The sequence below is a fragment of the Aotus nancymaae genome, unplaced genomic scaffold, assembly GCF_030222135.1.
Source record: "Aotus nancymaae isolate 86718 unplaced genomic scaffold, 86718_ANA_hifiasm-v0.15.2.pri h1tg000019l, whole genome shotgun sequence".
In the NCBI taxonomy this organism is placed as follows: domain Eukaryota; kingdom Metazoa; phylum Chordata; class Mammalia; order Primates; family Aotidae; genus Aotus; species Aotus nancymaae.
Genome location: NW_026988431.1, coordinates 15,228,083 through 15,244,279, shown reverse-complemented (window position 1 = coordinate 15,244,279; position 16,197 = coordinate 15,228,083). Strand labels below are relative to the sequence as shown.

The 16,197-nt window shown below is 40.1% G+C and overlaps 1 protein-coding gene across 1 annotated transcript in view; it reads right to left on the bottom strand.

The window, feature by feature from the left end:
* Positions 1-16,197, bottom strand: part of SPATA16 (spermatogenesis associated 16) — a 244,465-nt gene that overhangs the window by 122,575 nt on the left and 105,693 nt on the right. The window contains exon 4 of the mRNA XM_021674760.2: positions 13,660-13,749. Within this exon, the coding sequence (XP_021530435.2) occupies positions 13,660-13,749 (90 nt within the window). The remainder of the gene's footprint in view (positions 1-13,659; positions 13,750-16,197) is intronic.

Here is a 16,197-nt window from a genome sequence, read left to right as displayed (position 1 = left end):
TGATATTTAGGGAACAGGAAAGTCAGTGGTGGAATTATCATGTCTGTCTTCCAGTGCATAGATAAGTGTTACGAAGACTAATGCCAGAACACACTAACTGCCCTGACAATGGTGAAATGCCTCCAACAAAGAGAAAGCCCTTCAGGCAGATGGCCAGTTTAAGGATAAAAATAGCCTGTAGGCGTCATTTAATCTATTTGTAGGCATAAATGACAATTTATTTTAACCAAAAAAATCTGTGATGTATTTTTAGAATCTTGCATGATGAATGAATGTATCTTACACTTCTAAGTGAATAAGAACTAAGTTAAACTCTCAACACTACCATCATCTCTTCAGAACCACTTGTCTTGAGTCTACCTGTCAGAATATTCTCCTCCCTTGCAAGATACATAATAATCTCATTTAAAATCATAGAGTTCCCTGACACCAAAAAAGCTGACACAGTTTCTCTGTGCTTGCTGGTATAGTACTTCTCCTGAGTGATTACTTATCTACAGCAATGCCACTGTTTTATGTTACTAGATTTCTGAACACCTCAATTTATTTTTGGATCACTCTTTTCTTTTGGCAGATTGTGATTTATATATACATTATTTCCAGTAGGATTAAATTTTGTAAGCCAAGAGGGGAAAAAAAAAGAAAGAAACATACTGCTGCTTGGCAAAAATGGAACAAGCTATCTTGATAATCATCTATAGCACAGACCCTAAATGTTATACTAATTCTTATTCAAAAATGAATACTGTAATGTGTCACACGCTAACAGATCATTTATTTCTAAAGGAAATGACTATTTTTTAAAGCAATTGGTTGTCTTTGAGGTTTTCATTGTACACTCATCCAGAGAGCAGGTTTCAAATATCTCAAACTCAGAGTGCCAAAATAAAATAAAACAAAAGTAATTGTAATCACTGATCAGTTAAAATAACAGCAATCACCAAGGAGAGCCGAGAACTTACAAGACTCCATGAGATGTTTTGAGAATGGCTTATTAATGGACCAGAGGGCAGGTTATGCTCACATGGGGGAATTATGCTAATCTCTATGGGGTAAATCCTGAGAAGGGAATGGGAAATTCTGAAGAAGTGAACAGAGGTATACAAACAAGAAGAAGGACAGGTGCAGAGGATGGTAAGAGTGGCAGGCAGCTGAAATGGTAAAATAGGAGTAAACAAAAACACACTGTCAGAGGCCACGAGTGAGAGAGGCGAAGCTGAGAATGAGCTCCGGGGGAGAAAATTCCTAGTGTAGCAGTAGGCAACTGATACAACTTAGTGGGATCTTACCAATTTGTTGTTTTTCTTAAATCCTGAAAGACATGTGTAATATAAAATCCAGTGCCAGTTAGTGCACTATTTTAAAAAGGCTAAAGATAAGAACATTTTAGAATACCTATTATTATTATTTAATCTGTTTCTCATGATAATAAATATGCTATAGGATATTAAATAACAGTATTACAAAATGGAAGGGAGAAGAGACCAGATTTGTTGCAAATAGTGAATTCACTAAAGCTGTTGAATTGATAAAATACATCTCCCTCCTTCTCTTTTTTTTTCTTTTTTATCATCCAGCCCAAAATGTCAATACATCTCTTTTTTAATGGCTGGCTTTGGACTAAAATATTTCCCTAATTGATTTAGCACAAAATTTGACAAGGGAAAGATCTCTCTTACTGGTGAAAGGAAGTTCAGCCTTTACCCTTAAGCTTTTACAATAACACTGTAACATAAGGTAAAAGTTTGCTAAAAACATATTTTAAGAAATAGTCTTATTGAATATATTCAACTGATTTGAATATATTTTCTTATGTACATTTAGCAATTTCTTATTTTAGCAAAAATTGGTTAAAAATATATTTATTGATATTTTTGATTTTAGTGAATTTTCAAATTTTCAAAAGCTAAAGACATAGAATGGTTTATTCCGTTGGGGGATTAAACTCCAGGATTCATTTACAACTAGAAGAGAGACTTTGATTGAGGTTGCAAATCTGATGCTGTGGCCCACAGTCTTCCGTGAGCTCTCGGTTATTATCAGAAGATGATTTGCTGAATGACCAATTTGTCAAATTTATAAGCATATTATAAAATTTTGTTTAACTCTTCAGACAATTTATAGCAATCCTACTAGATGGACTTGCAGGGAGCCAGGACTCCAGAGATCTGGGGCCTTCAATTTCTCTCTGTTTTTCAGAGATTAAAAAATACTGATTATTTTTTATACTGACTAAAAAATAATCAGTATAAATTTTTAAACTTCCAAATTAAAATTTTAATTCTCTTTATAAGAAGGAAATAGTAATATAATACGTTAAAGAACAATAGAGTAATAATTATACACACAAGAAGAACATGTTCATGAGAATAAACCATTCCACGTCTTTAGCTTTTGAAAATTCTCTAAAATTTAAAAAATTGCTAAACTTTTTTTTAAAGCCGTGGGATCCGCAGCTCAGATTGTGCTAGGCACTCACTGTTTTGACTTCTTTAGTCTCATGAGATAAAGCAGACAATTGTCTGATTAATATGAATTCATGCAAATGATACAAATTGTTTAAAACATACTTCATTAAATAGGTACATTTGATCACTCTGCAAAAATGGGAAAATTCTAAAAATAATAAAATATTAAAAACAGGAAGTGACTTTTTTCCTTTGAGCTTAGCGAAAGGGCCTAGAAGCAACAGAAAATGACTTAATATTTAAAAAATAAGTCAGTATAAATTTTTAAACTTCCAAATTAAAATTTTAATTGTATTTATAAGAAAATAGTAATAGATATTAAAGAACAATAGAGTAATAATTATACACACAAGAAGAGCATATTCATGAGAATAAACCATTTCATGACTTTAGCTTTTGAAAATTTTCTAAAATTTAAAAAAATTGCTAAACTTTTTTTAAAGCAATTTTTACTAAAATAAAGCATTGTACACAGGAAAATGTATTATATCAATTAAATGTATTCAATAAGACTATCTTTTAAAATAAGTTTTTGGCAAACTTTAAACTTCATGAGTTCTGCAAATTGGTCATATGATAAATTGATTCTAGTGAATTCATTCATTTCATAAACGGTGAAATCTCAGCTCACTGCAACCTCCACCTCCTGGGTTCAAGCGATTTTCCTACCTCTGCCTCCCAAGTAGCTGGGACCATGCCTAGCTAAGTTTTGTATTTTTTAGTAGAGATGGGGTCTCAGGGTTTCACCATGTTGGCCAGGCTGGTCTTGAACTCCTGACCTCAGGTGATCCACCCACCTTGGCTTCCTCGAGTGCTGGGATTACAGGCATGAGTCACTACACCTGACCAGCTTTCTTAAGATGATTCTGCACGTTACAAAAACTGAAGTAACCAGCAATATTTAAAAATCAAGGGTTCTGGTTCACGATGGCGCACTAGAAGCGGCTACAGCCTGCGGGTCCTGGAGAGAAAACACTAAGCTCTTCAAGTGCATCCTCCAGGAGACTGTGTTGGAATTCACCAAGGAAGCAACACACAACAGGACCCAACAGACAGAAGCAAAGCAGGACAGCCACCCACCTGGGACTGGTGCAGAGCCGGAGGAACTACTGTATCGTCGGGAAAGGATGATTGAACACGAGCTCCTAGGGGCTCCACAACTCCACCGCAGACCTTTGCTGACCTGGCCATGGAAGAGCCTCTCTGATTCTCCAGGGTCTCCAGATAGACACAGAGTCTGTGCAGAGGCACCACTCAAGCCCATGTGGAGCCCAGTGGGTCTTGGATCCCTGAGCACCCTAGAGCCAGGTGTACGGTAGCCCCACCAACAGGGAAGGCTAGACTTTTTTGTATGTCCTTAGGATGTGTTAGAAATAAGGCTCGGAGTCTAAGGAAAATCTAGCCCTCAGACAAAGAATTTCTAAGCAAAGCAGTTTACTTCTGCGCGGAAGGGTGCCTCCTGTATGGCTGGTGGCTACGAGAAACACATACAACAATGCAGAGCAGTTTTTATTTCTAACGCGACACCCGCCCTCGTGTCCTTTCCTCATTGGCTGGGGTCGGACTGCACAATCTAAGCTAGACCCGATTCGCTAAACGTTTAAACTTTCTTAGGTAAGATGATGGGAGAGAGGGGAGAGGAGGAAGGGGTCGTCTGCAGCGAACTGGAGAGCTAGTCTTTTCTTAAATAAGGAAGAGAATGTGAGCTGGCGCAGATAATGTCCCTGGTGCCTTGGCACGCCTGGGCACGTAGTAAAGTCAGAAAGAAGAAAAGGAGGAGAAAGGGGGAGTTACTGGGAATTAAAGAATAAAAGGTTGGGAGCCGCGATGGCTCCGGCCAGATGTCCTGGCGCTTGAGGAGGCGAGGCTATGAGTTCGATGCCAAGCTGGGCAATATGAGAACCTCTCATTCGTTGAAAAAAAAAAAAAAAAGAATAAAAGGTTAAGCAGGCTGTTTGCAGAGAAACTTTGCCATATCTCACCGGATAGATGCAGCAGCCGCAGTGCTGAGGAGCAGGCTGCAGACCCCACCTCTGCTGCTGCTGGCCAGACAAGGCCCACTTGCCTGTGTTACTGGTCAAAGGCAGTTGTCCAGATTCTTGGCGTTTTGAACAAAGACAAAACGCACACACAAAGCAAGGCAGCAGAAGCAGAGATGTATTGTAAATGAAAAGTACACTTCACAGGGTGGGAGCCGGCTGGAGCAAGCGGCTCAGGAGCCTCAGTTACAGAATTTTCTGGGGTTTAAATACCCTCTAGAAGTTTCCCATTGGTTTACTCTATGCAAATAAAGTAGTGGTCCGTGACCAGTCTGATTGGTTGTGGGAGGGGACCAATCAGAGGTACTTTCATTTTCAGATTGCCATGCACAAAAATGAGGGGTTGAAACGAGGACTGTCAGAGTAGCCTGATACTCAGCGTGAATGCCCCGTAGGTTCCCTGCCTCCAGACCTTATTCTCCTGCCTCACCTGAGCACTCTGGTTGGTTGCAGCTCTGAGTTTCTCTGGGATATAACAGACAATCCTACTGTGATGACAGTGGTCTTTGTGCCTGTCCCTGTTGCCCCCAGGTTGGGAGGGAACAAAGAAAGAGCCTGAGATCTTTTGCATGACTCCAGTACGCCACAGTCGCCCTACAGAGAAGCAGCCAGACTGCTTTCCCTGCGAGCCCCTGCCCTATGTTGCTCTCTGCTACAAGACCCACTGGTTTGGGCTCCCAGCACAGCCGCCCCACCCGGCCTGACCACTCTGCTGGGTTGCAGCTTGTGCTTTTTTGTGGTGGGGCTCCCAGAGGTAACTTGACAGGCCCTCTGCCGTTGCTGCTGCCGTGGTCCTTACTCCTGCTGCCCCCAGGCTGGGGAGGGAACAGAAAGCCTGAGTGCTTTAATGCCTCTAGCATGCCACAACTGCCCTGCAGGGAGAAGCAGGGAGACAACCACACTGCTTCTCGCTTGACTCCCTGACCCCTCCCAAACGGGGCTTGGGGTCTCCTGGCTTCCAGTGCACCCGCCCAGCCCCGGTCTGAGCATTTCACTGGTGACCAAAGTCCTTCTGAAAATCTTACCCCCACAGGTCTATGATCTCCGCTGGGCTCCTACCACCTAAGCAACTCTGCTTGTCCTCATCTGAGAGTTCAACCAGCGACCTGAGGACAAGGCTGCCCCTCCCCCTTATAGCCAGCACCTGAATCCTGGAGCCCACTTCCCCTAGATAGACTAATATGGAATTCCAAAGTTGAATCAGTAATAAAAAACCTACTAACCAAAAAACGACCTGGACCAGATGGATTCACACGCAAATTCTACCAAACATACAAAGAAGAGCTGGTACCAATTCTACTAAAACTATTCCAAAAAATCAAGGAGGAGGGACTTCTCTCTAAGTTATTCTACAAAAGCAGTATCACTCTGACACCAAAATCTGGCAAAGACACAATAAAAAAAAGGAAACTACAGTCACAAAATCAACAAAATACTAGCGAACTGAATCCAGCAGCACATCAAAAAGTTAATTCACTGTGATAAAGTAAGCTTCGTTCCTGCGGTGCAAGATTGATTCAACATATGTAAATCAATAAATGTGATTCATCACAGAAACAGAATTAAAAACAAAAACCATATGATCATCTAAATAGACATAGAAAAAGCTTCCGATAAGATCTAACATCACCTTCATGGCAAAACCCCTCAACAAACTAGGCATTGAAATAACATACCTCAAAACAATAAGAGCGTTTTTGACAAACCTACAGCCAGAAAAAAAAAATAAAAAGCACACAAATAAGAAAAAAAGAGGTCAGATTATCTCTTTTCACAGACAATATGATTCTATGTTAGAAGACTCTGCCAAAAGGCTCCTAGAACTGATAAACGACTTCAGTAAAGTTTTGAGATACAAAATAAGTGTACAAAAATCACTAGCATTTTTTCCCTTTTTATTTATTGATGTTTTTAGGGACAGGGTCTCACTTGCAGACAGGGTCTGAACTCCAGGATGGAGTGCAATGGCATGATCATAGTTCACTCCAACCTTGAACTCCTGGACTTAAGAGATCTTCCTGCCTCAGCTTCCTAAGTAGCTAGTACTACACGTGTGTGCCACCACGCCCAGCTAATTAAAAGAAACAAAGTTTGTTTTTTCTTTAGAAACAGAGTCTTGCTGTGCTGCCCAGGCTAGTCTCAAATTCTCAGCCTTGAGTGATCCTCCCATTTCAGCCTCTCTCTGGGATTACCATACCTGGCATTTTTAAACACCAATAATGTTGAAGCTGAGGGTCAAATCAAGAATGCAGTCTCATTTGCAATAGCCACACATGCAAAAAGGAAATGCTTAGGAACATAGCTAACCAAGGAGAGGAGAGCAGAACTATAAAACACTACTGATATAAATTATAGATGACAGAAATACATGGAAAAACATGCCAGGCTAATGGATTTTCAGAATTAATATCATTAAAATGGCCATACCGCCTAAAGCAATTTACAGATTCAACACTATTCCTATCAAACTACCAATGTCATTTTTCACAGTATTGGAAAAAAATATCCTAAAATTCATATGGAATCAAGAAAGAGCCCAAATAGCCAAAGTAATCCTAAGCAAAAAGAACAAAGCCGGAAGCATCACGTTACCTGACTTCAGACTATACTGTAAGGCTACAGTAACCAAAGCAGCATAGTACTGGTACAAAAACATACACATAGACCTACAGAACAGAAGAGAGAATCCAGAAATAAAGCTGCACCTTGAACACCATCTGATCTTTGACAAAGTTAACAAAAATAAGGAATGGGGAAAGAATTTCTTATTCAATAAATGATGCTAGGACAACTGGCTAGCCATATACAGAAGAGTGAAACTGGAACACCACCTTTCATCATTCACAAAAATTAACTCAAGATGGATTAAAGATTTAAATATAAACTCAAACTATAAAAATCTTGGAAGAAAACCTAGGTTATACCTACCATTCTAGACATTGGCCTTGGCAAAGAGTTAATGGCGGTATCTTCAAAACATAATAATTGACAAGTAGGGCCTAATTAAACTTAAGAGCTTCTGCACAACAAAAGAAATTATCAACAGTGTAAACAGGCAACCTACAAAATGGGAAAAAATATTTGCCAATTATGCATCTGACAAGGTCCAATATCCAGACTCTACAAGGAACTTGAACAAAAAGCAAGCAAACAACACCACCAACAACAAAACCACTAAAAATTAGGCAAAGGACATGACAGACACTTCTCAAAGGATGACATACAAACAGCAAACAAACAGAAGAAGTGCTCCACATCACTCATAATCAGAGATGCAAATCGAAACCACGGTGAGGTGCCATTTCACATCAGTAGGAATGGTTGTTACTAAAATGTCAAAAAATAGTAGATGCTATTGAGGCTGTGGAGAAGAGAGAATGCTTATACACTCTTGTTGGGAATGTAAATTAGTTCAGCCGTTGTTGAAAGCAGTTTGGAGACTTCTCAAAGATCTTAAAACAGAGCCACCATTGAGCTCAGCAATCCCATTTCTCAGTGTATACCCAGAGGAAAACAAACCATTCTACCAAAAGACACATACACTTGTATGCTCGTTATACCACTAGCCACAGTGGCAAAGACCCAGAATTAACCTTGGTGTCCACCACCAGTGGATTGGATAAAGAAAATGTGGTACATGCACACCATGGACTACTACACAGCCATAAAAAGAATAAAATCATAGTTTTTGCAGCAACATGGATGCCTCTGGAGGCCATTATCCTAAGTGTGAATTAACACAGGAACAGAAAACCAAATACTGCACGTTCTCACTTATAAGTGGGAGCTAAACTTTGGGTACTCATGGACATAAAGATGGAAACAATAAACACTGGGTACTGCTAGAGGGGGGAGGGAGGCAGGGGAGTAAGGATGGAAAAACTACCAACTGGTACTCTGCTCATTACCTGGGTAACAGGGCCATTTGTACCCCAAACGTCAGTGTCATGCAACATACCCATGTAATAAACCTGCACTGATACCCCATGAATCTAAAATAAAAATTGAAATTATTTTAAAAAGCCAGTGAATTTCTTAGAATGCTCTGAAGTTATATTAACACTATCTCTTGAAGACTCAAAAAAAATCTGCAAAGCTGAACCTACATTCTCATAGAGCATTAGATAGACCTGAGTAGTGGCCATTCTCTTTAGAAGGTCCGGTGGTAGGGTGATGATATGGCCAGTGTGATTGTGAAAGTCCTGGTTTACACCTGTTTTCCTGGTGTAATTCTTATTAGTGTCCACTTCCACTATCACAGGCGTCTAGTTTGAAAGATAAATTTTATGGTCACTTTAGTGAGTGGTTTCCAACTCACTGTAGTTCATAGAACACACTTTATCTTTTAATTGATCTGATACACACCTCATCTGCCTGGACTTTATAAGCATTTGAATGTGTTATTCCTGTTTTCATATCCCTTATCTAGTCCATGCATGTAGAAATACACAGAAAATTCTTTTTTCTTTTTCTTTTTTTTTTTTTTAGACAGAGTTTTGCTCTTGTCACCCAGGCTGGAGTGCAATGGCACGATCTCTGCTCACTGCAACCTCTGCCTCCTGAATTCAAGTGATTCCCCAGCCTCAGCCTCCCCAGTAGCTGGGATTACAGGCGCCTGCCACCACACCTGGCTAATTTTTGTATTTTTTAGTAGAGATGGGGTTTCGTGATGTTGGCTCGAACTCCTAACCGCAGGTGATCCACCCGCCTCGGCCACTCAAATTGCTGGAATTACAGGCGTGAGCCACTGTGCCCAGCAGAAAATTCTTTATCAATGATGCATTAAAGAGGCTCTGTTGCATTTTTTTCTTTAGTTTTACCTTCTGTTTGCTGCTTCTTACACAATGTGGTTTTAAATAAAGACCCTGTGCAATATTACACCGTTTTTGCCTATGTATTTTCAGTTTAGAAGTCATCATGCTCTTTCACGATCTTCACTACTACGTGCACACTTCTCATATTTATCTTTCACTCAGGGCTCTACGAAGAATTTTATGTAATATCTTATTGATATGGCTGAATGGTTACCAATCACATACTGTCAAAGACTCAAAAATCTGCTTATTTAATTCACAACCCCCTAACTGGTGCTTGGCATATTTTAGGCCCTGTGCTAGTCACTGAGAACAAAAAGATAAAAGACACCATGATATTCACATTGTCAAAAGTCATTAGCTCTCTTCACAAAACAGTCTTGGCTTTTCTTTGATTTTATGGCTTTGAATATTTTTTTCTCGTGGAGGTAGTCCCAGATGGTGTGGGGCGTGTGTGTGTGTGTGTGTGTGTGTGTGTGTGTGTGTGTGTGTGTGTGTATGAGTGCTGGGGGAAGAGAGTCAGATTTGAGTGATGATATTCATTCCATGTCAACACAGTTTTTTTTGTATGCATTAAAACAAAGATGTTAAAGAGCTATGCAACTTTCTCTTTCAGTTAAGGTTTCACAAGGTGGCTTCTTCTTGGAAAGGGAGGTTAGAGCAATCTCAACTTAGTTTGTGGTCTGAAAATGTGATTTAATCAATTTAACCAGTCCCAGCCATCTCCTCAAAGTGACTAGCATCCCTGCGGAGGCTCAACCATAATAAAATATCTCCATTTGTGTTCAATTTCTATTATTTATGTATTCTTACACTTTTTTTCTGGTAGAATGTTACTCAAAGGCTATTGAGCCATAAACTAAAAGAACCTGCCCATTGTTGTAAATCTGATACCTTCCCTCCAACCACAGGGAGTAGCATTTCCTCCAGCCTCTCTTGTTGAGAGTTTGGGCTTTTTAAATGAGGCTGTTCTGGGAATCATTCTGGTCCATTTACTAGAAATCCCTTCATGGTGAAGGTGGTTAGGCTTAGAAACCTAAGACATTCTAATTTCCAGGGACTGGTTATATCTTGGACATGATATGGGTTGATGCATTTCTTTGGGACTTATGGTTTTAGAATCTCATAAGTCACATAATAATGGCATTTTTTTCATATGTGGTAGGTGCCTCTCAATCCAAGAAACATGACTGTGTGGCATCCTACAGGAAATAACCTTGATGTATTGTCTTTACCAATGAATTTTAGCATAAAATACTTGTAAGAGGCTTGAACCAAACCCCTCAAATCTCCAAGAGATTGACTGATAAATGCTGTAAGCCGGGCGCAGTGGCTCACGTCTGTAATCCCAGCACTTTGGGAGGCCAATGCCGGCGGATCACCTGAGGGCAGGAGTTTGAGAAGCAGCCTGGCCAACATGGTGAAACCCCATTTCTACTAAAGATACAAAAATGAGCTGGGCGTGGTGGTGTGTGCCTATAACCCAGCTACTCAGAAGGCTGAGGCAGGAGAATTGCTTGAACCTGAGAGGTGGAGGTTGCAGTGAGTTGAGATTGTGCCACCGTACTCCAGCCTGGGCAGCAGAGCAAGACTTTGTCTCAAAAAAGAATGCTGTATATCTTGCTTGATATATGTTGATTTACGTTAAAAATCTAGCTGCTAAGATACACTACGATATTTATGTTCATAGTTCATAGCATTCTTTCTCTGGGGGGAATGACCTTATACTGCATATTAAGGGCTATAATTGCTAAAGAAACCATGATGAGGCTGGGTGCGGTGGTTCATGCCTGTAATCTCAGCACTTTGGGAGTCTGAGGCAGGCGGATCACGAGGTCAGGAGTTCAAGACCAGACTGGCCAACATGGTGAAACCCCGTCTCTCCTAAAAAATACAAAAATTAGCTGGGCATGGTGGCTTGTGCCTGTAATCGCAGCTACTTGGGAGGCTGAGGTAGGAGAACTGCTTGAACTGGGACCTGGGAGGTGGAGACTGCAGTGAGCAGAGATCATGCCACTGCACTCCAGCCCAGGCTACAGAGGGAGACTCCATTTCAACAACAACAGCAACAACAAACCAAGATGAAAAATACTTGTACCTGACAGTAATTGTGTCTGCTTCTCTATAGAAAGTTTACACTAGCATAACCAAGAATTATCCTGAATTTTCTCAAGAACCATTACCAGGTCAGTCATCAAATGCTATTAAGCAGAATTGCCTATTTGACTGCAGATGTACCTATTTCAGTATACATGACAAGGACAGTGGAATATTCTGTGCCAATTTTACAGGGAAAATACTAATACATTTTGAATTTTTTAGTTCTAGTTGTTTGTTTTAGGACCCGTGAAGAATTTATGTCACCACTTTGGCTCCAACAGACTTGATACAATTATGTTATTGTTAATGGTATGCTGGTAACATGGCTCTCCCAAAAGCCAAAAAATAAAAGCCTGGATTTGTAGCATTTGCAATTTCAATAGCGTAGATTCTCCCAGCACTGCTAATTTCTCCTACAGTTTAGCTACTAGCTTGCTCCAAATTCCTGAATATTTAACGATTTTATCTTTAGAGTCTGTATAAGTGCACCACTAGCATTCTTTTTTTTTTTTTTTTTTTTTTTTTTTTTGAGACGGAGTTTCGCTCTTGATACCCAGGCTGGAGCGCAATGGCGCGATCTCGGCTCACCGCAATCTCCGCCTCCTGGGTTCAGGCAATTCTCCTGCCTCAGCCTCCTGAGTAGCTGGGATTACAGGCACGCGCCACCGTGCCCAGCTAATTTTTTGTATTAGTAGAGACGGGGTTTCACCATGTTGACCAAGATGGTCTCGATCTCTTGACCTCGTGATCCACCCGCCTCGGCCTCCCAAAGTGCTGGGATTACAGGCTTGAGCCACCGCGCCCGGCCCTAGCATTCTTTTACTAGTTGAAATCTAGTTCTGAAGTTATTCTGAAATAGCCTTCTATTGATCTTTCAGTTGGATTCAAGATGTATTCATAAACCCATCTCTTAATGGAGGCTATTTTGCAGATGGCTGTCACCTGTTTATGCTGAATCTATTAGCTTCATTTGTAGCTGGTGACCTTTTTTAAAACCTGTTTAAATGTGAACCAGAAGGACACTTACTATCATCTTTTAGATTCTCTCTCATTCATACAGCTAGGAAAAGTGTGTGGGCAAAAAGCAAGCCACAGAGACGCTTCAGTGGAGTAAATAAAACGTAGAAAGAAGTAATATGTGAGTACCTCAGATAAAACATATTGGAGAAATAGTAGAGAAGGGAATATGCAAGAAAGAGAGTGATAAAGACCTTTTAAATATTGTTCAAAGAGGACCTTCACACAGGTAAAAAGATGTGGCATATTGGTTGTTTGACTGCAAAGTGAGAGTACTTAGGATGAGCTCTGCTTTCCTTATCTATTTAATTGAGTTCAGGCAACTCCTGGGAACATCTTACAAACATGGAATTCATGTAAACCTCACGGTGTCAGTTTTATGAAGCCATTTTATTATCCACTCAACCTAGGCAACCCATCTCAATTTCTGCAGATTTATCCTTAGACATTGTGCTTGGAGTAAATCTAGAAACCAACCATGTTTTCCTGCTAGGTTTCTGGGGTGGTAAAGTGGATGGGGAACAAACAGCAGGTACCTCTACATTAGGAAATAAGAAAAATTATTTGAGACAAGTCATGGAAAGGAAGAAAAGTCTGGTGAGCTAACCTGGGAAGGAAAAAAGCCTTGGTTGTCACAGGCGAGAAGGAATTCTGAGTGTAGCGTTGAGGCTGTTGCACAACTCCTGTGATTCTTTGCCACAGTCTAAGTTCTGGGATGCAAATATTAGGGGACGCTTCACTAGGTTTTTTAAAAAGTACATTGGGATCCAAGAAAAAAATACTTTGGGACATCTCTAGCAACCTTGGTGTTATTTAACTGATGCCATCTTTTCCAGAAAAGGGATTTCTGGGATCTTTCTCATGTGATTGGATTTCCTCTCCAGTGCTCAAGAGATGGTTACAGAAATGTGTCATTACAATCTGAAACAGAACATCCTTGAGAGCAAGAGGTCAAGTGCATTTCTATTACTTTATGCAAGTTATTCCATCATTGTCAGCGACCTCATGGCTGGAAAGTTTGAATTTTGTTAAGAGCTATGAATATGAAACAGCTTTAATTAAAGAGAAAGATAGTCAATAATTGCCAGTTTGACGTTTACAGACAATAATTTGGATAAAAATCATATTCCATGAGAGAAATGGAAAGTTCTATTATGCAATTACCAGAATTTGAGAAATTGAACTTGAAATAAATCCTCACAAAAGTTAAAACAAACATACCGGGCAGCCTCTGAATATCTCTCCAGACATCTAAACACTGCTGCTTGACGTAGATGATTCCGGAAATACGCTGGGTTTAAAACAATGCTCCTGTAAAAAGATAAAAGAAATGCAAATGTTATTTGGGTTTTAAAAGACAATTGCCACAAGTGCATTGGAATGAAATCACAGGCATTCAATTTTATATACTATGTGTTTTTAAAGATACTAATGAAAGAAGCCCTTCACCTCCCCACCCGTAATTGGCAGTTAAGACAAATAAGCAAGCATTATTGAAAAACTAGTTACCTTTGCATTACAAAACAAATTTTATTTATAGGACTGGGTATTTTTAGAGATATGACAAAGACAAAGAATTTGAATTCAACTTATGTTATCTATAAGACATGGTGCTATTTTATTTGCTTTTAAATAAATTGATAAAAACAGGTTATTTATTGTATGTCTACTTTTAATGAAGGAGGAGGTTGTTAGTTGCTGGATTTCAGTTAAAAGAAAGGAACTGGAATTTGGGTGACACGCTCATTTGAATTCCAACAGTACAGGTCTCTTAGGCCACTCTATCGCCCAGCTATATCTTCTTCCAGCTGGGTGATGTAGTGGCGTGAGAGACCTGTACTGTTGGTTAAGGCATCTAGTCTTGCTCTTGACACTTTTGTGAAGGGCTTTCCTCACTTTGGACCTCCGTTTTTTCCTGACTGAAACGACAAGGCTTGACTTGTGGTTGAGAGGAACTATCTGTCCTTACCTGTTGACTCTTACATCATCTCATCAAGTTCTGGAATCTCAATCCAAACCTAGATGTGAAATGATCACCCTGGCTGCCTTCTTCTCCTAGAGATAAATGGGTAGACCTTTCTCTTCCTTGCTTCATTGAGAGCCTGTAATAGGTAGGTATTGTTCAAGGTGTTTGATATAACAAGGTCAACTAGCTGGATGCAGTCCATGCCCTATCACCAAATAGTGACTCAGTCATTACTGAAAGTTTGAAATGTAGCTTCTACTATATTTATCAATGTGGGATACAGAGTGTTCCAGAACCAACACATCATTAGTAAGCCACATTTTGTGAGCCTGTTTTTACAAGTCAATGGGAATCACTTGAAATTAGTTCATTATTAAAGTAAGTGGTTCTTAATCTTTTTTTTTTGAGAGTTATACAGAGCTTTTAGGAAAGATAAAAGGTCTGAACCTCTGTCCAGAAAAATGCACATAATCATAATTGCCCAAATCTAGGAAGCGCGTGTAACCTCTCAGGGATCTTCAGGTATTCCAGATTAAAAACATGCAGACTAAAACAATTCCATTCCCAGAAACATTGCATATAAAAAGAATAAAGTAGAAAAAAATCTATCTGGCCTTTGGATAATCATAGAATTGTATGATGATGAGATGGATCGATTGTATAAATTTGCTCACTTCAAACATAAATGAGCAGAAAGTAGAGGTAAAGGAAACTTTCTAAAATCATGCATAACTAGTCCAAGAGCTAGCTCAAGTTTATTGGTTTCCTATGTTGAATCACAGAGCATTGTATGATACTATACTGCCTTTGCTATGGTGATTTCTGAATTAAAAGGGTCTGAGTTAATGAGGTTTTACTATACTCCATGACAAGGAGTTTTGCAAATGAATGCATTAATCCCTCAAGAACACAGATCATTTGCTTTGGTGTGTTCTGATTAAAATGTTGGAAACTTTATAACTATCACATGAGTTCACTTAATATTAAGACAAAACTATAATACTAATATTTACCATGAATATTTTTTATTATTTCAGGAAAAGAGAATGTTTGAAAAGTGTTAGGTGAATAGCTCGTGTAAAGAGACCACCAGGCAGGCTTCGTGTGAGCAACATGTCTGTTTATTCACCTGGGTGTGGGTGGGCTGAGTCCAAAAAGAGAGTCAGTGGAGGGTGGTGGGACGGGAGTTGGTTTTATAGGTTGGGGCAAGTAATCAGTTAAAGGTGGTAATCTATTTTAGGGAGGGGAAGGGCATGATGGGATGCATGGTCACAAGGGTAGGGTCAGTAATCTGTCTCGTCAGGGGAAGGATGTCACAGGACTCATGGTCACAAGGGTATGGGTTATCTATTACCAACAGGCATGATCATAAGGGTAGGGGAGCAGTTGAAAGCACAGGGGAGGGTGAGGTAAATTACACAGCTACGGGGTGGGGGTCTTGAGAAACCCAGTGTCCGGGGGAAATTCTGCAAGGCTGAGCAGGAACAATGGTTGCAGGTTGCAGGTTGCAGGTTGCAGGGGGAGAGCAAGTAGTTGAGGCAGGAACAAGTTGTTTCTTTCTGTGGCCACCTGGTTACTTGAGGTTACTTCTTCAGACTTTCTGGCTCCTGGGGACCATCCAGAGGTGTACGTGCAGGTCACCAAGGCTAAAATGGCCAGGGTTGGGCTTGGAGGCCTGACAAAAAGCATGTTTATATATTTGTTCCCTACAGGAGCAATTTTGTAAAGGTAAATCAGAGTAGCTGAGGGCAGAGCTCTGTCCAGGGACTGGGTTTTCTGATTCTTACCAGAAT